Source organism: Mandrillus leucophaeus, unplaced genomic scaffold, assembly GCF_000951045.1.
Source record: "Mandrillus leucophaeus isolate KB7577 unplaced genomic scaffold, Mleu.le_1.0 Scaffold166, whole genome shotgun sequence".
Lineage (NCBI taxonomy): Eukaryota > Metazoa > Chordata > Mammalia > Primates > Cercopithecidae > Mandrillus > Mandrillus leucophaeus.
Genome location: NW_012101654.1, coordinates 2,716,363 through 2,739,653, shown reverse-complemented (window position 1 = coordinate 2,739,653; position 23,291 = coordinate 2,716,363). Strand labels below are relative to the sequence as shown.

At 41.4% G+C, this 23,291-nt stretch overlaps 1 protein-coding gene across 1 annotated transcript in view; it reads right to left on the bottom strand.

The window, feature by feature from the left end:
• Window positions 1-23,291, bottom strand: part of SNX9 (sorting nexin 9) — a 290,347-nt gene that overhangs the window by 92,321 nt on the left and 174,735 nt on the right. Inside the window, exon 4 of the mRNA XM_011976425.1 lies at window positions 3,461-3,547. Within this exon, the coding sequence (XP_011831815.1) occupies window positions 3,461-3,547 (87 nt within the window). The remainder of the gene's footprint in view (window positions 1-3,460; window positions 3,548-23,291) is intronic.

Below are 23,291 nucleotides of genomic sequence, written 5' to 3'. Positions count from 1 at the left end.
TTAACTTATACACATCTAACTTTTTTTTATTTTTTAAAATTATTATACTTTAAGTTCTAGGGTACATGTGCACAACGTGCAGGTTTGTTACATATGTATACATGTTACACATGTATACATGTGCCATGTTGGTGTGCTGCACCCATTAACTCATCATTTACATTAGGTACATCTCCTAATGCTTTCCCTCCCCATCCTCCCACTCCACGACAGGCCCCAGTGTGTGACATTCCCCTTCCTGTGTCCAAGTGTTCTCACTGTTCAGTTCTCACCTATGAGTGAGAACAAGCACACCTAGCATATTATACAAAATTACTACATAATCTTTTACTAACCAGTGGTTTTTTTTTTTGAGACAGTGTCTCATTTTGTCTCCCAAGTTGATGTGCAGTGATGCAATACTGGCTCACTGCAGCCTCGAACTCCAGGGCTCAAGTGACCCTCCCACCTCAGTCTCCCAAGTAGATGGGATTACAGGTGCGCATTACCACACCCAGCAAAATTTTTGTATTTTTTGTAGAGACGAGGTCTTGCCACGTTACTCAGGTTGGTCTTGAATTGCTGAGCTCAAAGTGATACACCCGCCTCGGCCTCCAAAAGTGCTGGGATTACAGGCGTGAGCCACTGCACGCGGCTCATTCTTTTTTTAATCCAAGACATATAAAGTATGTTTTCTAAATATGCTCACTATTCAGAAACTACTATAACCTCTGCCGTTCCTCATTCTCCTTCCTTGATCTTTGCACTGCCATAGTACTCACTCTCTCCTTCCACAGGAGCTCTGTGCGAGAGCACGCGAGTGTGCATGTGCATGAGAGCAGGTGAGTGTGTCTGAGGGGCATGTGCGTGCTTGCATGGGTGAGTGCTGCATCTGTGTGAGGAGAGTGTGCGTGTGCATGAGAGCAGGTGAGTGTGTCTGAGGGGCATGTGCGTGCTTGCATGGGTGAGTGCTGCATCTGTGTGAGGGGAGTGTGCGTGTGCATGAGAGCAGGTGAGCATGTCTGAGGGGCATGTGCGTGCTTGCACGGGTGAGTGCTGCATCTGTGTGAGGGGAGTGTGGGTGTGTGAGGGCAGGTGAGAGTGAAGAGGGTGTGTGTGTGCTCGCACATGAGTGCTGCCTATGTGTGAGAGCATGCGAATGTGGGTATGTGTGAAAGCATGCAACTGTGGGTGTGTGTGACAGCAGGTGAGAGAGGGTATGTATGTGTGTGTAAAAGTGCATATGTGAAAGAGTATGTAAAAGTGTATGACAGCATGAGAGGTGTACGAGGCTGCAAGGGTGTGTGTGCATGTGTGTGCGTGTGCACACATAAGGGTGTGTGCAAGTGTGTGGGGGGGTATGCACAAGAACGTGAGAGAGTGTGTGTGAGAGTACGTACATGGGTGCGTGTGTGTGCCTGTGTACATGCACAGGGAAAGGCTGGTGAGGTCTGATGGCGCCCATGGTGGGGTGTCTCACACACCTGCAGCTGACAGAATGCTGCCAGAGAGGAGTGACCCAGCCACACTGCCCGTTTAGACAGACCCTGGGCTTGAGGGAGAGGCCAGTGAAGAAGGTGCACGGTCCAGGCAAAAGGATGCGAGCTCAGCTCGGGGCGCTGGCAGGAAGCGCTGGGTGGAGAGGAGAGGCTGGACGGAGTAAACTTTAGGGAGAGAAACCAATGGCTTTAAGTGACTTAGCCTTGGTTCACTGAATGGAAAGGCGCCACAATAGAAATACAGAGAAGTAGGAGTAGGCTGAGCGTCGCATGGGTGATGAGCTGAGTCTTGACGTGGTCAGTTTGAAGTGCTTGTGAAAAAACTAAGTGAAGGTGTCTGGGACACAGCTCGAAGACCCCCTCTGAGGCTGGAGCCACATGGGGAAGCTGCAGATACAGGTTTAAAGTCATCAGCACAGAGATGGCAATACAAAAATCTGAGACCGCACAATATAAGGAAATGGGCTGAAGATGGAAAGATGTGGGAATCCCAACACTTGCAAGGCAGAGACGGGAGGGACACAAGAGGACAGCCAGCAAGGCTGGGGAGAGGGGTGTGGGATCCAACATGTTCTACAGTGCAGACACAACAAGCTCCCTTCTGGTAACATTTAGTAAGAAACACTGGCATGCAGACCTCTCTGGAAAACAGGGAGCACAGGGCAAGGGGCAGGTTTCCTATCTTTGTATCTCCAGGGTACATCTCCCAGGACTGCACATACATTAAGTACGTGAGTGACAGTCACGAGCGAGAGGACACAGAAGAGACACATTGTAGTGTGGGGTCCAGAGGCGGAGGCGTGGACCAAGGACAGGGATGCAAGGGCAGTGTCACGAAATCAGCCAGGTGAAGAAAGGGGTAACGACAGGTTCAAGTTTTACTCAGTTTACAAAGACGAATTCTCCCTATCTGCTTTTGCTCCTTCTCCCTCTATATGAACCTGCAATGAAATACTATTAATTGATACAATTTTTGTTGCAACATTATTTCAAATGATGTTCATCTCATAATTTTGCTACATATTTTAAGAACAGTTACAAAAAGTTACATGTAAAAAGGACAATTAAATGTAATGAGACAAATATCACACAGAAATAATGGAAAAAACCATAACAGAATCTTGGGCAAAGATTGGACAAAAAATGAATATTGTTTGCCTCCAAGCTTCCTGGCAACACAGACCGTAACAGAAATCCAACAGTCTATGAAGATTTTATTTCATGCAACAAAATGTGCCCAATCTCCAGGAGAAAGAACCTGAGATAAGAGGTCACATAGATGCTTATCAGGGAGGGCATAATAAACCTAGTTATATAAGCAGAGACACACACACATCTGAAGAGTGTGTGCATGTATGTGTACATATGTATACATATGCGTGTACCTTGAAGATGCATGTGTGTATATGTATGTACACAAGATCAAACAGGGTTTTGTAAAGATGCAGAAACGCTTTTTTTATATATAGTTGCTTCTTGTTCAAATAAAAGCTGAGGCAATATCTTGTAATTCAGCAAAGAGAACTCCACTGGGAGCTGAGCTAACTCCACTGGAGCTGGTCTAAGTATATTGCTTTCTGGCAATCTAATCTGATTTAGGAAAAGAGCTTAGAAAAATGATGATAGGATCAATCAGTTAAGACATTTAGGAAAATCACCATCATCTTCTACTTATTCTAGAGACACAGTATTATCGTGCTAGGGGTAAACACACTGAACTACGTTCCAGGACAATTATGGGGTACCTAAAAGGTAAGATAAACATATCAAGGAAGATACAAAATAAGCAGACATAATAAACTCAATTACATACATAGCTGTCTTTGGGGAATTTTTTCCTATATTTATATAATAGCTTCTTACTTCACCATCAATATTTCATAGGCAACAAGAAAAAAATCACGTGGGTTTGAATGATTAACTTACAAAAAAATAAATAAGTCCACATGGGACAATCAGATTTGAATGTACAGTTCTCTTACCGGATTTGTGATTGTGATGATTTCTCCTTCATTAACCGTCAGTTCATTATTTCCAGGTTCAGCAGCAAAATCATACATAACCCGAGCCTATCAGGAGTGGAGAGGAAAAGAGGATGTTACAAATATAGATGGCGCAGTAAAAACACAAAAGGTGTACAGTTCACTTTCTAAGCACGCTGGTATGAACATGATAGTGGCTGCGGCTGTTTTGGAAGAAAGGAAGACATTACCAAAATGACTCATCTGCTCTACTGTGAGGAAGAGTAACACCAAGGGCGAGAGCCCTGTTCTGTTCTGGAGGCAGGGAAGGTTTCTGGCAGCTGCCCACACTGCATTTAGAGATCAGCCCTAAAAAAGTTACTCAAAATATACCTATTTTGGTTGAGTGCAACAGCTCACACCTGCAATCCTAGCTACTTGGGAGACTAAAGAGCAAGAGGATTGCTTGAGGCCAGGGGTTCGAGACCAGCCTGGGCAATAAAGTGAGATTACCTCTCTACCAAAAAATTAAAGAAAAATTAGCTGGGCATCATAGCCAGCATCTGTAGCATCAGGTACTCAAAAAAAAAAGAGGCAGGAGGATTGCTTGAGCCCAGGAGGTCAAAGTTACAGTGAGCCGGGATCATGCCACTGCACTCCAGCCTGCGCGACAGAGTGAGACTCTGCTGTCTCTTAAAAAAACAAAACAAAACAAAAAAACAAAAAACAAAAAACTCCTACCTATTTCATTAACAACAACAACAACAACAGATTATGCTCTTCCTCTTAGGAGGTAAGCCTGGAAATACACAAACTGTTCATTCTGGGAACACTGACTCTCAGAAACTGAAGAGAGAGGCACACACACACACACACACATCTAAGATTCACACATCTTCAGAAGAATCCCTTGCTATTAAAATGTTCACTGCTCCTTATCTAATAAGAATGATAATACAGCATCTTTAGCCACATTAACTCCGAAATGTGATCTGGGTACTATTCTACCATACCAACACTTACCTAGGGCAGTGTGTGCCGGTCAAGTTACCTAACAGCCATGATTTTAAAATGTTTCCTTAAAATAAAAGCTTTTCTTTATTTTTCCAGACAGAGTTTCACTCTGTCACCCAGGCTGGAGTGCAGTGGTGCCATCATGGTTCACTGCAGCCTTGACCTACCAGGCTCAAGCAATCCTCCCAACTCAGCCTCCCCAGTAGCTGGGACTGCAGACGCGTGCCACCGTGCCCAGCTATTTTTTGTAGAGATAAGGTTTCGCCATGTTGCCTAGGCTGGTCTGGAACTCCTGGGCTCAAGTGATGTTCCTGCCTCAACCTCTCAAAGTACTGGGGTTACAGGTGTGAGCCACTGTGCCCAGCCCTAAATGAAATCTTAATTTCATATAAGACAGACTAGGACAAAGCTGTTCTGGCTGGAGTGAGGAGGGACTGCTCTTGCAGGCTCTTCCTCAAGAGGATCCTTGAGACAGGGTCCGGAAACACTGATGCCTTGGAACGCTGCTATGCGTGCATCCCAAGAGAGAGTCACCGTGGTAAAAACAAAGTACATGTTTTAAAATGTTTTATATATACCTTTATAATATATAATATATATTTTTAAACCCTGTTCAAATTCTAAGTGATTGTCTTTCACAGACCTGTCTTCCCGAAGTCTATCCTATAAACTGGGCATCACATGTGCCTAGGAAACATATGGTTTAAGAGCAATTGTTTGTCCTAAAAGGCAAACTCAAGTTTAGCGACAGGGCTAGTCTAACAGGACTAATGCAAGTGCACTAATTTAACATATTTATTGAACACCCCACCGTATGGCAGAAACTTGAAAGGCCCTTTTGTTGGCCATCGCCCTTTCTATGTATTCGCTTAATGATGCCTGAAATTAGTTTAATGAGAATAAAGGTTCATATTTAGTGATAACAGACTAAGAAAAAAAAGCCAAAATACTATTTTGAAATACTAAAAACTAGTAAGATGGATTGATGGATGAGTATGCGACAAAGCAGGCACTGAATCTAGATGGTGGGTCTATGGCGTTCAATTCCAACCTTTCTCCATGTCTAAAATGTTTCCTAGTAAACTGATGGGAAGAAACAAATGGTGGGAGAGCCTGTGAGTCAAAACATCCCAGCAGCTCCCCACCTCCACCTCCACCCTCGGAGGCTGGGACCCGAGTGGAGAGCATGGCAGGGCGCCCAGGCCAGCAGGGCGGCTCCCTCAGGGCGTCATGAAGGACAAAGCAGTCGTGCTGAGGTGTTTTCCTGACACGGCTGCAAAGGTGGACAGAATTCTGCTTGTCATGTTATGTAGTGTTTGTTTTTGTTTTTCCTGAGACTGAGTTTCGCTGTTGTCGCCCAGGCTGGAGTGCAATGGTGCCATTTGGGCTCACTGAAACCTCTGCCTCCTGGATTCAAGTGATTCTCCTGCCTCAGCCTCCCAAGTAGCTGGGACTACAGGCACCCACACCACCATACCCAGCTAATTTTTGTATTTTTAGTAGAGATGGGGTTTCACCATGTTGGTCAGGCTGGTCTCAAACTCCTGACCTCAGGTGATCCAACCACCTTGGCCTCCCAAAGTGCTGGCATTACAGGCGTGAGCCACCACGCCCGGCTGGGGTAGTTTTTGTTTTTGTTTTGTTTTTGAGACACAGTCTCACTCTGTCACCAGGCGAAAGTGCAGTGGCCCAATCTCGGCTCACTGCAAACTCTGCCTCCTGGATTCAAGCAATTCTCCTGCCTCAGCCTCCCAAGGAGCTGGGATTACAGGCACACACCATCACACCCAGCTAATTTTTGTATTTTTAGTAGAGACGGGGTTTCACCACGTTGGCCAGGATGGTCTCGATCTCTTGACCTCATGATCCGCCCACCTCGGCCTCCCAAAATACTGGGATTAAAGGGTGAGCCACAGTGCCCGGCTGGTGTTTTTTAAAAACATGTTGCATCAACCTCGATCCTTCCTGCCATGAGGACAAACTACAGAGAAACGCGGGCAGGGGACGGACTGGAAGCAAGCGACTCCTCAGAGAGGAGCCCGGGAGCAGCAAAGCCACACTCGGGGGCACGAGGAACCTGCTGTTGTGCTATTGGTCCTCAAGAATCCTACTGAAATTTTAAAAAATCCAGCCGAATCCAATTAGTTTCCAAACATAGAATACCTAAGCCTCTTGTTTACTAAGCTTAGAATGTAGTGAAACAGAATGTGAAACAAGTGAGAAAGAAAGAAATGGAAACGGCCTATTTAAAAAACATTTAAATATTACTAAGCACTTACTCACTGCTACGGTTAAGAGGGTTTGGACCCTCCAAAACTCGTGTTGAAACTGAACCCCCAAGGCAGTGGTGTTGGGAGGTACGGCAAATGGGGGTGTTTAAGTCATGCAGGCTTTGTCCTCACGAGGGGATCAACACTGCTACAAAAAGGGCTCGTGGGAGTGGGTTTACTCTCACCCATCCTTCTGTTGTGTGAGGACACAACACCCCTTTCCCCTGGAGGAGGGGGCACTCAAGGCGCCGTCTTGGAAGCAGAGCCAGGCCCTACCCTGCCAGCACCTAGATCTTGAACGGCCTGCCTCCACAATTATGAGGAATAAATTCTGTTCTTTGTAAGTTACCCAGTCCTAGATCTCCGTTGTAAGCACAAAACAGACAAGGACACTCACAGAAAAATGTTTATAAACTTTGTAAGTTTATTTAAAACACTGAATTAAGATTTAAACAGATGCTTCTTACAAATCTGAACTGAGAATAATTCTGGAGGACAAAAGGATTTAATAACCATATCTCCAAATGAGTATAACATGTCAATAAAAAAAAAATATTGACTATTCTATTCAGCCTAGAGATGCTAAAGTTTCAGTGAAACTGAAAGCCTTTGGGTGTCATCTCCCAGCACCCCTCTTTTCTCTTTCCTATCCTTGCATTTTGCCTATACCTGGTTTCTCACTTTCCCCTTCTCACCCTCTTGTTTACCACTAACAGTATCCAAACAGACAGATAGGCTGGTCTCAACCCCAACTGCCAGTCTATTTTCCATGTGGCCTGTGAAAGAAATGGTCCATTTTCCTACACTGCCTTTTCCACTGTTAGCTATACTTCAAGAATTCATTCTTCAACTATTTCCAAGAGCTAAATTTCCACCTAGTCCTGGTCAGTGGATAACTCCAAACTATATATTCAATACATATTGTCAACCACAACTAATCTCTTCAACAGAAATTTCAAAAAGTGTTACAGATGACATGAATGGCTACTAGACATCAATCTCACATATCTGTTCCATTAACTACTAATCTACTTAGCAGTAAAATAAACATTAATGGATTCAAAGCTCTCCATTCAATGCTCCAGACACTAGAATACCAAGTGTGCAAGCACACATCTGCCCACAATGTGCATAATCCATTCTCAACACATACTTCCTTTTCTGAGAGGAGAGGAGTATGACAATACGCATTCTAACTGACCTATGTTGTACATATCTCTTATTCTGTCTGCCCCACATCCCTTCCTTTTGGAAACTGGATTATCACAATTCTTTCTCAGAGCTCTTTGGTATGGGAGCTGGGGACAGTGCTCCTTCTCTCTGGTATTGTTGTCAATGGCTAACTGGCTGAGGTGTGGAGAAAGTCTGTCTGAAAAATGAAGTCAATGTAGCACAGAATGACAAAGAGAAACAGTGTCCTGTTTGAAGGACAAGCTTGGCACTCATTCCCCACCATGGAAGACTTCTCTGTTACTGGAGCCAATGTATCTTCTTTCGTGCTAATGTGAGTCCACATCTTGTCACTTGCAACCTAGAGAGTCCAAGTTAATACAAACCAATAACCCCAAACCAAAGAATTTATTAAGGAAATATTCTAGGTAAAAAAAAAAAAAAAAAAAAAAAAAAAACAGCAACAAAAAACAAAAACAAAACAAAACCAAAAAAAACTGGCCATAAGAACTAAAAACTACCTGTATTTATTATGCAAAAATGAAAACAAAACAAAACAAAAAACCTAGATCCTAAAATGAACAACAGAGAATTAAACAGTTTCAAATAGGAAGGAAAAAAAATCCACAAAACTCTGGCAATAAAAAAAAGTTCATATGAGGGTTAGAATGCAAAAGCTAAGGCTCCATTCTTAAGTATCTACCTCTCTGACTGCATATAAATCACAATTACATCTTGGGAAAAAAGCAGTAAATCTTCAACAGTGTTGCTCCCCATCTTTAAAACAGAAAAGTACAACTAAAAAATAAAATATGTAAATCTTCAGAAATTTGAGGGAAAGGAGGACTTGACACCCTTGAGAAGTGAAGTTCTGCATAAAGAATAGGTAATATTTCTATATATAACTAGTTTACCTCTTTAAATGGCAAGCTTGTTTAACTTAAGCACATTCATGACTTGTAAAATTTTATAATATTTAATGCCTTCCTCAATCTTATCTTATCAGAAGAAACAGAACTTACTTTCACAGACCTTGAACGTTATTATGCTATTAATATATGTTGATGTATTTGTCCTCAATCTAAATGATGAAGGCATAAATGCTTTTCAATACAAGTCGTCCCTCCTTCTCCACGGTTTTACGTTCCTCAGTTTCAGTTAACTGCTATGAAATGCAGTTGGAAAATATTAAATAGAAAATTCCAGAAATAAACAATTATGAGTTTTAGAGTCCATGCCGTTCTGAGTAGCATGATGCAATCTCACACTATCCCACCCGGGATGTACGTGAATCATCCCTTTGCCCAGCATCTCTGCGCCGCAGACACCGCCCACCCGACAGTCATGTAGTAGCCGTCCCAATTAGCAGACTGACTATCAGACATGGCAGTGCTCATCTTCAAGTCATCCTTATGTTACTTATCATGATCCTGACGCATAAGAGTGGTGTTGCTGGCACACTACAATAACTGTTCTATTTTACTATTAGTTATTCTTGTTCATCTCTTACTGTACCTAATTTATAAATTAACTTTGTCATAGACATGTATAGAAAAAACATAGTATACATAAGGTTTGTTACAATCTTTGGTTGCAGGCATCCCTGGAGGTCTCGGAACATATCCCCCATCCATACAGGGAACTACTGCTTATCAGTGATTTCCACAGCTTTTGTTCAACCTTGTGCTTACTCCATTGTTATTTGAACCAAATACAGAATATAAATAGTTATCACCATGAAATTTCAAGCTATTAGATTCAACCAATTGCTCCAATCTACTAAGAGCTTTCTGAATTCTGAAGCCATCACCCAATTCTCCCTTATCTTTTCCTGCTGGGAGTCATCGGAAAGCCGCACACTTTCTGTAGAAAGAGCACACTTTCTACAGTTTCACCAGTGTCATTATTCAAATTGTTAAACTATGGCAGGGCCAACTCAGCTGCACGTGGTAAGAAGCTCCAAGGGGATGTGGGTCAATTAATTATTATGTTCTCAGAATGTTGCTCTTAAAATTTCCAAAGAAGGAAATGAAATTTCCTTAAATGTTTAGAAGTAATTTCTTTAATAATCCATTCAAAAGTATAGTCAAGATGAAAGAAACTTTTGTTTTAACAGTTGTTCTAGTAAAATATCTTTTCCCAACAGAAGAAATTTCTAAAAAGAATTGGTAGCAGCAATTGAGAATGAATAAAAATTTTAAAATATTTTGTATGTAAAATTTTCAGGAATAAACTACTGGTGAATTGATATGTTCTTTAAACATGTTTTTTCCTAAAATAGGTTTGTATCTGTTATTCTGAAATAAATGCACTTAGAGTAATTTGTTAAACTGATGGTCAATTAGACAAGCAGTTTGGGAAATTTTCAAGTCAAACAGAAATGTAAATAGAAATTCACTGAGTAGAATTATAAATTCCAAATAAATACTTAAACTTAAATCTGAGTGTAACAAAAGGCAATTGTACAATTCTAGGGGAGCAGAGTTCCAAATACTTAAAATACATAAATCAAATCATACCATACTCTTCCAAACTACACTTCCTCTCTCTAGTTCACTCACGCAGAACAGCACTGGAAAGTACTCAGACCACAGGAAATATGAACTGAGGCTACACTGTAACCAGACTTCTACAGATTAGGATGATTTTAAGAGTCATTCTACCCACACTCACCCAGATCAAAGCTTCTATATGCGGTGTACACAAGAACAATTAGACAAAGATATCTTAACAGTGATTTGATGTGGTGGCATCAACTAGCCATATCACACGTACCATCACCATTACCAAGTAATATGCCAAAACAGACACTTCTGAAACCCACGTGTGACTGCCTGTTCTGTGCCTTACTTCATAATTAAACACACAAAACTTTAATTTAATTGGATATTTTATTGTATTTGAGAGACCACATCTCACTCTGTCACCCAGGCTAGAGGGCAGTGGTGCAATCATGGCTCACTGCAGTCTCGAACTCCTGGGCTCAAGCGATCCTCCTGCCTCAGCCTCCTGATAGGACTATAGGCACATGCCACCACTCCTGGCTAATATTTTATTTTTTAAAGAGACACGATCTCACTGTTGCCTAGGCTGTTTTTTTAAGGCCATGTCAAAATGGCTGTATCATACAAAACACTTTGATTTGAATGCTTTAAACAAGGGGTTGCTTTTCCTTTCTCTGCACAGGACCAGAGAGTAAATATTTTAGAGTTTGCAGGCCATTCAGTCTGTCTCTGCTGCTGCAGTGCAAAAGCCACCACAGACAATATAGAAACAAATGGATATGACCGCGTTCCAATGGAACTTTATTTACAAACTGCACATGACAGGCTAGATTTTGTTCATGGGTCCAAATTTGCTGACCCCTATAACATGACCTGGAACAAAATTATTATGTAAAAATCACTAATCTTAACATAAGGCAGAAGTCATAAAGGAAAGAATATTTTCAATTCAGATCACAAGGTGTTAATCTTCTAATACATAAAGAGTTTCTGGAACTCAAGATAAAGACCAGCAACCTAATATAAAAATGGGCAGAGGAACAAACAGTTCATTAAAGAATACAATGGCCCTTAAATGTAGGACAAAATGCTCAATCTCACACACTAAGAAAGACAAATTAATCTGGTAGACATTGCCAGATCCCCACTGCCTCAATTTGGGGTTGTACTATTTAAACTTCTACCAGTATTATATACAAAAGTAACACTTTTCTACAGCTTCACAAACAGAATAAATAACTCCACTTTTGTACTTCTGCAAATCAGATGCTAAGGAATGCTACCCCAATACAGCTTCTACTAACAGGCAACTGATTAAACCAGGCTATGCCATCAAAATGGAATATTATATAGCAACAAGAGAAGGAAAACAATGTATATACTCAGACATGGAATGAATACACGGTCAAAAAAGGTCGACTGTGGAACAGGGCATATAGCATGCTCCCTTTTTCATGAGTAGAATATTTATATTTGCCAGTATTTCCATAAAGAAGCATTAGATAAATAAAACAAGAAATTAATTTTAAATTGGTCACCTAGAAAGATGAGAGAAGAAAATTAGTGATAATACAAGTGGAAGTGACATTTCTCATTATGTCTCTTTTCATATCATTTAATTTTAACTGTGTGTGTGTATATCTCCTGTCCAAGAACTCTAAATTAAAATGAGAGGAAAAAGACATCATGTACAGTAATGGCAAAAGATGAAATATTTAGGAATAAACTTAAGAAATGTGTAAAACCTATCTGGAAAAAAACTTTAGAATTTCTCAAATGACACAGAAAATTGGAAAAAATGGAGAGTATGTGATAAGGTTTGGCTGTGTCCCCACCGAAATCTCACCTTGAACTGTAATAAATCACAAGGGTCAAGGGCAGGGCCAGGTGGAGATAACTGAATCATGGGGGTGGTTCCCCCATACTGTTCTCATGGTAGTGAATACGTCTCATGAGATCTGATGGTTTTATAAAGGGGAGTCCCCCTGCACAAGCTCTCCTGCCTGCCACCATCTAAGATGTGCCTTTGCTTCTCCTTTGCCTTCCACCATGATTGTGAGGCCTCCCAAGCCATGTGGAATTGTGAGTCCATTAAATCTCTTTTCTTTATAAATTACCCAGTCTCGGGTATGTCTTTACTAGCAGTGTGAGAACAGACTAACACAGCAAGGTAGGGTGTAACAATGGCCGCAGTAAATCCTCCCACCCCTATATCAATACCAATTTGCAATATGACTTTGTCACTCCTCCCATCAAGACTCTGGATGACGGCCGGGTGCGGTGGCTCACACCTGTAATCCCAGCACTTTGGGAAGCCGAAGCAGGCAGATCACCTGAGCACAGGAGTTTGAGACTAGCCTGACCAACACAGAGAGACCTCGTCTCTACTAAACATACAAAAATTAGCTGGACGTGGTGGCGCATCCCTGTATCAAAAAGACACAGGCACCAACCTGAAGAAGAGCTTGCTGTCCAAATGTGGAATACAAGCATCAATAGGGATAATGACCGCAATGGACTGAAACACTGAATTTGCTTAAACTCATGAGTTCATAATTATAAAACTAATTGGTTATCACTATAGAATAGTAGGAAACGAATTCATTTTGACAACTGGTAAATAAAGGCAAAAAAAAATCAACCATTTATCCTTTAAAAACTGTACTATTAAGTAACCAAGTACTAGATACAAGTTTCTCTTTATACAAGTATTTCAGTTGGTAAATGAAGGAATAATAGAATGAGATCATTTTTTTCAATCCCTAAAGATTTAATTCATCTAAGCATAGTGCATCACAAAGACAACCAGACATTACTTGCCTTCTGATGGAACACAATCCCAGTTATGAAATATACTTGGAAAAAAAAGAATGTGAATCTTATTCATCCTCTAAACGCTAGTAACAATTTACAAGAAATACAAAAGGATATATTAAACTATGTAATGAGGGTAAGGTAAGAACCAGGTACTACAGAAATCCATTCTAACAAATAAGTCCCAAAGACAAAAACAAGTAGGGGATAAGGGTCAGGGGTGAGGTAATGGAACCTATAAATGAAGAGAAGATTGATCATAATAGCAATATGTAGACTTTATTAGGATTTTGAATCCAACTGCAGAAATGATTATGAAATCTGAATTCTTAAAGGACTGTGATATTTAAAAGTATTCATTTTTTAGGCATCGAAGTAATACTGATTATATTTTTAAAAGACTTTCCTCTTTCCTCCCCATCTTCAGAGGTATACACGAAAATACTTATAAATGAAGCGTTAAAATACCTGCCATTTCTTCAAAAATAATGCAGGAGCAAGAGACACTGATGGGGTCTTGATGAAATAAAAAGGATATGAGCTGGTCGGTTGCCAAAGGTGGACAGGGGTTACAAACAGCTTTATTATACTCTTCTACTTTTGAATGTGTTTGGCATGATCCACAATAAAAGGTCTTTTTAAAAAACCATAAAAAACATCAAAGAAAATAAAATCTTAGGAGATTTTCTAAAAATACTCTTGCGGTAGAGGAGGACTTTATGAAATAAAATCGACAAGTCCTTTACAGGGAGAATGGGAGAAATGTCTCTTCACCCAAAATAAAACATACCTACCTGGCAACAGCCTATACACAAGCAAGATAAAAATCAGTAACAGGCCGGGCATGGTAGCTCATGCCTGTAATCCCAGTACTTTGGGAGGCTGAGGCGGGTGGATCACCTGAGGTCAGGAGTTCAAGACCAGCCTGGCCAACATGGTGAAACCCTGTCTCTACTAAAAATACCAAAAAAAAAAAAAAAAAAATTATCTGGGTATGGTGGTGGGTGCCTGTAATCCCAGCTACTGGGGAGGCTGAGGCAGAAGAATCACTTGAACCTGGGAGGTGGAGGCTTCAGTGAGCCGAGACTGAGCCACTGCATTCCAGCCTGGGCAACAAGAGCAAAACTCCATCTCAAAACAACAACAAAAATATCAATGACAATCTGGGGAAAATGTTTGCAATTTGTAATACAGACTAAAGATTGGTTCTGCTACTCTATATAAAGAGTACGAATCAGTAAGAAAAAAAAGGTTTTTAAAATGTAAAACCTTACTCAGAAAAGAATATAAAATGAAACAGTTATTTTTCACCTATCAATCTGGCAAAAAAACAAAAGCAAAACTCTGCTAACACCATGTTGGTAAGGGCATAAGGTTTAGGGAAACAGGTATCCTTACATTGCGCTAACAGGAGAGGCAATTTGGTAATGCCTATCAGGATTACAGACACACATGTATCTTAATGAGAAATTCTAGGAACTTATCCTCTAGAAATACACTTTTGCAAACTGACATATATACATGGCTATTCACTGCAGCGCCACCTGGAATAGCAAAAGACCAAACACAACCTAAAAGGTGGGACTAGTCCATCAAGTATGGGATCTCTACGAAATGGAGTACTACAGCCAAAAGAACAAGACTTGCTTACTTCTCTGGTGTGGAATGATCTCTAATGTATTCAACGACAAAATAAAGCAGGCACACGATCTGTGTAGGAAAGAGGGCACGGCGACGCAGTACATGCATTTGCTTGTGTATGCACAGGAAATCTCAGTAAGAATGTAAAAGACATTGGTAATACTGCTCCTGAGGAGAGAGGATGGCTAAGGGAGAGGAGAGGTAGGAGAGGAATTTTCAGTGGGGTGTTTTTGCACTTTTTTAGTGTGGTGGGTTTTTTTGTTTTGTTTTGTTTTTTAACATCAACCTATTATCTAGTCAAAAAAAATTAAAAATTTAAAGCACTGTCTTGGATTGTCTCTACCTAGGATGCTCAGAGTCATGTTGCAAACACCAAAATTTATGAAAGAATGCTTCCCTGATTATAACAAAGCACAAAATACTCCAAAGTGTAACGAAAAAGCTGATTAGATGGCAAACAGAATCTGTATTAAAGGCCACATAAAAGGGGGTAAACAATATTCTTAAACTTCTCATTCTGAGAATAATTTCAGTGTATATAAATACACACCTACACTTTTATTAATACAACAACAAAAGCAACATAATGAAGTTAAAAAGGAAACGTTTCTAAAAGTGCCAAAGGGCACTAGTGCTCATCGTTTTTAAAATATCCCTCAAAATGTTATACATTTGCCATACGTGTTTGCATGTACACAACTAGTCAAAGCACATACATGCACAGAAGCAATTAGAACCACAGTATATGCTTACATGTTCTTAACATTTCTTATGTGCTTTTCTACATTTCATTTATTTAGGACTTTTATTTATTCATATTTTCTCTTAGGACACTTCACATCAGCATAGCTACTTTGTTCTTTATCATAGCTGCAAGGTTACTAACCCACTATTTAACACCTAGGGTAAGGCACATTAAAACTTACTTTGCTGTGGCTAAGAAAATAACCTCACCACCAGCCCCAAATTAAAATAGCTTTATTGCTTTTCCCAATTGTAGAACTATATGCTCACTGGGGGTGGGGAGACAGGAATACAAATACAGAAAAGTTTAAAATCAAACAGTAGCAAATACCAAACCCCAGAGACAACTGGCAGAAACTTACTCCCAGTTAAGAATGCCTATGTCCCACACCCTCACCAGCGTGTGTATTTACAAGGTCTCACTTCCTCCCCAAGGGGGGAGGAAATGTAATTACTGGCAACACACCAGTGATAAGCTGGCTTTGAAGCCAGGCACACAGGTTCAAATCCCCACGCCACTGTTTCACCAGTCTTGAAAACTTGGACCAATTCCTTAAAGTCTCGGTCTCGAACTGCCTGTGCCTTGTGACACAAATGAGAAATGAGTAATAAAAATAAAGCCCATAGAACAGGGACTGGCACATAGGGCCCAGTAAATGCAGGCTACCATGACCTTTCCTTTCTTTTTTTTTTTTTTTAACATTACATGTACATTCGCATGTACTAAGAATTGTGGCATAACTATTTCCTATTTCCAGTCCACCAAAGGTTCTGGAACTAGCCTAGAGTTCAAGGGAAAGTAAAGGGCCTGATAACTGATTCCTACAAAGGTTCTGCTACTTTGCCAGACAGTAAGGGAACCAGACATTCCCCTACCCACTAGTCACCTGTGAAACAGTAACAACAGTTACTGCATACATATAATTCAAATCCCAGAATGATGGAGCGGAAGATAGAAAGTGTGTCTGAAGAAGTAATGTCAAAAATGTCCAATTTGTGAAAACTATAACCCACAGATCCTAGAAGCTGAATAAATTCCACAGAAAAAAAAAAACAAAACAAAGAAAACCACAAAAAGAGTCAAGTTGCAGAACATCAGCAACAAAGAGAAAAACCTTAAAATCAGAGAAAGGAGAAAAACAGATATATTATTACATACAGTGGAGCAAAGAATAACTGCAGAATTCTCAAGAACAATATGATACAAGCCAAATTCCATCTTAAAAGTGCTGAAAAATAACAAAAACTATCAACCTAGAATTCTATATCCAGCAAAAACATCTTTCAAAAATGATGGCGAAATAAAGGCATTTCAGACAAAAGCTGAGGAAGAATGTGTCCAGCAAAGCAATACTACAGGAAATGTCAAACGTGCTTTTACCAGAACGAAAATGATACTAGATGGAAAACTGAATCCACACAAAAGAAGGAAGAGCACCAGGAATGGTAAATACAAGGACCATGCAAAAAAAACACAAAAAAACAAAAAAACTCACCGTTTAATTTTTCTGAAAGAAAACTAAGAAGATAACTGACTTTTAAAACAAGAATAACAACAACATATTTTGGAGTCTATAATACTGGGGAATAAAATGTATGACAAAAATACAAAGGCCAGGCACGGTGGCTCATGCCTGTAACCTCAGCATTTTGGAGGCCGAGGTGGGCAGATCACATAAACAGGAATTTAAGACCAGCTGGGGCAAAGTGGAAAGACCCCGTCTCTACAAAAAATACAAAAATTAGCTGGGCACGGTGGTCTGCACCTGTAGTCCTAGCTACTTGGGAGGTAGAGGTGGGAGGATCACTTGAGCCCAGGAGGTTGAGGCTACAGTGACCTGTGATTACACCACTGCACTCCTGCCTGGGTGACAAAGCAAGACTCTGTCTTAAAAAAACAAACAAACAAATAGCACATAGGACAGGAAAGGGAAATAGAAGTCTACTTTACAGAGTTCTTATGTGCGAGGTGCTGTAGTATCTGAATTTCAAATGCCCTAAGATACACATGCTTATTGTGAACCTGAGAGCGATCATGGAAGGGAGAGGGAGGGAGGGAGGGAGGAAAAAATGGAAAGGAGGATTGTGAATTCTGAGAACCATGGCCTAATGTAAAGCAGCTTTTGATGTCCAGTAATCAGACATTTCATTATTTCAAATTAATTTCTACTCCAATTACTTCAAATAATTATAGTTTTGGAGTATGTGTAAAATTCAGATATACTTCTTTAAACAACAGAAGTCAAACTAAATCAATGGCTGGTGGGAATATAAAATGGTACAGCCATGGTAGAAAACAGTTTGGCAGTTCCTCCAAAAGTTAAACACGGAATTACCATATGATCCAGCAAATTCCACTCAAAAGAACTGAAAGCAGGGACTCGGATACTTGTACACCAAAGTTCACAGCAACACCACTCACAATAGCCAAAAGGAGGCAGCAACCCAAATGTCCATCAATAGATGAACAAACAAAATACAAAGGAATATTATTCAGCCATAAAAAGAAATGAAATTCGGATACATGCTACATTACAGATGAACCTTGAAAACATTATGCTAACTGAAATAAGCCAGACATAAAAGGACAAATAGGCTGGGCGCGGTGGCTCCTGCCTGTAAATCCCAGCACTTTGGGAGGCAGAGGCGGTTGAATCACTTGAGGTCAGAAGTTCGAGACCAGCCTGGCCAACATGGTGAAACCCCATCTCTACTAAAAATAGAAAAAATCAACTGGGCGTGGTAGCGAACACCTGTAATCCCAGCTACTTGGGAGGCTGAGGCAGGAAAATTGCTTGAACCTGGGAGGTAGAGGGTGCAGTGAGCCAAGATGGCACCATTGCACTCCAGCCTGGGTGACAGAGCGAGGCTCCATCTCAAAAAGAAAAAAATGACAAATACATGATTCCACTATGTGAGATACCTAGAACAGGCAAACGAAGCCAGAAAGTAGAATGGGGGTTACCAGAGGATATAGGGAGGGGGAAATGGGGAGTTATTGTTTAATGCAATACAGAGTTTCTATTTGGGATGGTGAAAAAGTTCTAGAAATAGTGGCAACGGTTACATATCATTGCGAATGTATCTAATGTCTCTGAATCATTTACTTAAAATGGTAAATTTTATGTCATGTATTTTTACCACGATTTTTATTCTTTTTTTTTTTTTTTTTGAGACAGAGTCTCGCTCTGTCACCCAGGCTGGAGTGCGGTGGCGCAATCTCGGCTGACTGCAAGCTCCGCCTCCCGGGTTCACACCATTCTCCTGCCTCAGCCTCCTGAGTAGCTGGGACTACACAGGTGGCTGCCACCACGCCCGGCTAATTTTTTGTATTTTTTAGTAGAGACGGGGTTTCACCATGTTAGCCAAGATGATCTCAATCTCCTGACCTCGTGATCCACCCGCCTCGGCCTCCCAAAGTGCTGGCATTACAGGCGTGAGCCACCATGCCCGGCCATATTTTTATTCTTTTTTAACTAAGATTTTGTATACTTTCTAGAGGTTTATCTATATTTATTCATTTTAGGGTTTTTTTTTTTTTTTTTTTGAGACAGAGTCTTGCTCTGTCACCCAGGCTGGAGTGCAGAGGCACGATCTTGGCTCACTGTAGCCTCCACCTCCCAGGTTCAGGCAATTCTCCTGCTTCAGCCTCCTGAGTAGCTGGGATTACAGGCATGTGCCACCATGCCCGGCTAATTTTTTTGTATTTTTAGTAGAAACAGGGTTTCACCATGTTGGCCAGGTTGGTCTTGAGCTCCTGGCCTCAAGTGATCCACCCGCCTCAGCCTCCCAAAGTGCTGGGATCACTGCACCCAGCCTTATCACTATTTTCAAAAGACCATACAAATAAATAAAAATGTACAATTGTGGAATAAACCAGAATGGTACCCTAACTGCATGCTCCTTCCTTCTATGGAGTTAGCCTTATTCAGCTAATAGCTGGTACACCCAAGCATAGGCCCAGCCCCTGGCAGCCAGCAGTGCCATGCACTGAAAAGTCAAAGAAATGAAGATATCCTCTTAAAAGTGACCTGCCAGGAGGCCTTCGGGAAAAATAAAATACTTTAAATACAGTTACCAAGCATTATCAGATGTACCCAGCTTGACAATGAAAAACCACTATCAAATATTTGCTTAAGGGAGCTCTTGGGGGTTATATGTAGGCCCATGACCTTTACCCCAACTTCAGAAAGTAGAAAAAAAAAGAGAAGCCAAGAGAAGAGACTCCCCCAGCAAACTCGAAAGATAATGTGCATGTGAGGACACCCAGTTGCACTGGGACTCTTGCTCACTCCTCCCATCCACGCGTTGACTACAACTTCGCTATACTCTCCTTCCCATTCGTGTTTAACCCACTTGTCTGTCACATCCTTAAAAAGGAAAAAGAAACTCTCCCTCAACCCCACATATTCCTTTGAGTAATACCTTAACATCAAGAAATTCAAATTTCAGAGGAGTTTTCCACGTGCCCTGTGTCTACTTCATCTGCTACTCACTCTTCACCCTGCACTAGTCAAGTCTTGCCCACACTGACACCACTGAAACGGCTCTGACCAAGGATACCGGCAGCCTTCTTACTGCTAAATCCAATCACCATGCTAGGCCCTCATCCCACCTGACTGCCTGGCTGCATCTGACACTGCTGTCTACTCTTCCTTCTTGAAACACTCTCCTCTCCTCCCCTGGCCTCTCCACACCTGCCCTCCTCTGGTTTTCTTCCCTCCTTTCCACCTTTTCTCCTTGCCCAGGCGTTAGCCAGGCCACTGTAAATGTCTGTGTTCCCCAAGGTTCTGCACTCTTCTTACTCTAGACATTCTCCCTGGGTGACATCTACTCTGACAATGTCACCCGCCATCTTTCTACTGATGAATCCCAAGTCCGTTTCTTACATCTTTCCTCCTGAGGTTCAGACTTGTAAACCTGTCGCCTATCAGATTCCTGCACGCAGTTCCAAGGGCACACACACCACATCAAGCAAGGCCTCAACAGCATTCCACACAGAACCTGCCTTCTCTCCAGCATTCCCCAGCCTTCTAGATGGAACCTCTCCTATCCACTCGCCCAAAAGAAACTGAAAGGTACTCCTGACTCCTCCTCTCATTCCTTTCCACCTCTAAGAAAGGCCTGAAATCTACTTTCTAAATATTGCTACAATCTACTCACTTCTCTCCATCCCATGTGTGAGTTTCATAGTCCAAGTCATCTTTAACTATTTTCATTCACTTCAAAAGCCTCCTCCAGGCTTCCCACACCTCCTGAGCCTTGCTCCAATTCCTCTTCCGCCTGCAGCTGCAAGATCTTTCGAACATGCACACTAAGCATTGCCGCTCTTGACTCAAACCTTCCAGTGCTTCCTACAGCTCTTGCAACAAAGTCCAAGCACCATGCCTGGAACACAGTAGGTGCTCAACATCTATCTGTTCACTAAATAAACCCCAATGTTAGTATACATGGCTTATAAAGAGGTTGACCATGTATCCTCATCTATCCAGGCCAGCCCCAGTTTATGCCTGTTATCTCAGTGTAATGAAGGGTACCCTCTTTTTTCTTGAAAGTATTCCAGTTTGGACCAAAAAAAAAAAGTATATGATCACCTGACCCTGAACACCTCCATGGCCTTATCACTTACAATTCTTACCTTCAATTATAAATTCCAGATTTATTGAACTATTTTCTTTTCTTTTCTTGAGACAAGGTCTCACTGTCACACAGGCTGGAGTGCAGTGGTGCATCACAGCTTACTGCAGCCTCAAACTTCTGGGCTCAAGTGATCCTACTGCCCCAGTCTCTGAAAGTACTGGGATTACAGGCATGGGCTACCACACCCGGCCTGAACTATTTTCAATTCCATAAACATGTCACAACCTTCCCTCTTTCTTCGCCTGACCAAATCCTACTCACCTTTCAGGTCTCAGCTTAGATTTCACTAGTGGGAAGCATTTTATGAGGTGCAAAATCGGTTAGGTATCCATCCCTCCCATGGACCACCTTGTAACACTACCCTTCCCCTATCATTTTATGGCTGCTGTACTATTGTTGCTTGTGGACATGTCTATATTCTCTAAACTGTAAGCTCCCTCTCGGTCTTGCTCAGCACAGTACCTGACACAGCCATTGACCAGGTAGCACGGCATCTGCCACCTAAAAGGTGCTTACAGAGTTCAAGTTTCACTGCCATTTCCAAATAAATTCAATCTTACTAAGTTTTCAAAGTACAGAAAGTATAGTTTTTTTTTTAAAATAAAAAACCTCATTTAGTCTAGGTTTACTGACCCAGCTAAAAGAACCAAAAGCCAATACTTTAACAGGCAATCATTAAACTTTTAAATTTATAAATTAAACTTTATTTTGCAAAAAGCCAATGCTTATCCCCTTTCATATCTTAATTACACTTTTTCTAAACCTCTACCACGGTTTGGGGGAAGAATTTTCTCCTAGTAGCCTACCCAGTTTTTTCTGCTTAAAGTCATCAGAGCCAATTCTAAAATTCTGCATTCTCCGGGTGGGTAAAACCAATGACCAGCTACCAGATTGAAGCTAGGTAGCTGGTATGTTTCTATTTTATCCACACATATTGAATAAGCAGTGATTACCATGGGTGCTGTTCTAGGTGGACATAGTGGTGAAAAGCCAGGAACAAGATGTTCTCCTTCTCTCAGAAGCATTGTTTTAGGAGGAGACAGAGCCATTAACACGCAAAGCAATTCCGGGTGGCAGTGAGAGCAATTACAGAAGCTAATCAGACGATGCGACAGAGTAAGGGCTTTAAAGCAGGTGGCTGAGGAGGGGTCTTGCCAGCGAGGAACGGGGGCTAGGGAGCATGTAGGGTGGGTGGGGGGTGGCAGGAGGCCCAGATAAAGGGCTGTGTAAAGCCAGGTCAAAACAATGCCAGAGGCCAAACAACGCAAAGGTACATTTACCAAGAGAGTTATAAAAATTAATGCCTTATTTTCAGCAGGGCTTCCCTGCTGCTGTTTCTGTGCAAATAAATTAGCATTCAGAGATGAAAAGGAATATTTACATAACCTACGAATAAAATATACTGAAAAATACATTACAGGATTTTAGCACTACTAAAACCAGAACAGACGACGTGTAACTTACGATGAAGCTTCCTCCCTCCTTCCTGGGCCCACGGTGGAAATTATTAACCTGTCAGCATAGCTACACATAGCCTGGCTCCTTCCCAGCAAGGCTTCCCCACACTCCTGCTTGCCACTTCAATCCCAAACACTCAACAATCGAAATGGATGAAATTTAAAAATATGTATTTTCTAGTAAGAAAACTCCTATAGAATATACAGCATTTGAGTTATTCAGCTTTTCCAAAGATCTACACCAACAGGAAAACTTTAGCCTAACCATTTTTCTTGGTCTTTTTAAAGTGAGCACTACAAGGCTGGGCGCAGTGGCTCATAACTGTGATTCCAGCATTTTGGGAGGTGGAGGTGAGCAGATCGCTTGAGCTCAGGAGTTCAAGATCAGTCTGGGCAACATGGAAAAACCCCATCTCTACCAAAAACAGAAAAACTAGCCAAGCGGTGTGGTGCGTACCTGTGGTCTCAGCTAACTGGGAGGCTGAGGTCAGAGGATCACCTGAGCCCAAGAGGTGGAAGTTGCAGTGAGCTGAAATCATGCTACTGCATTCTAGCTTGGGTGACAGAGCCAGACCCTGTCTCAAAAACAAAAACAAAA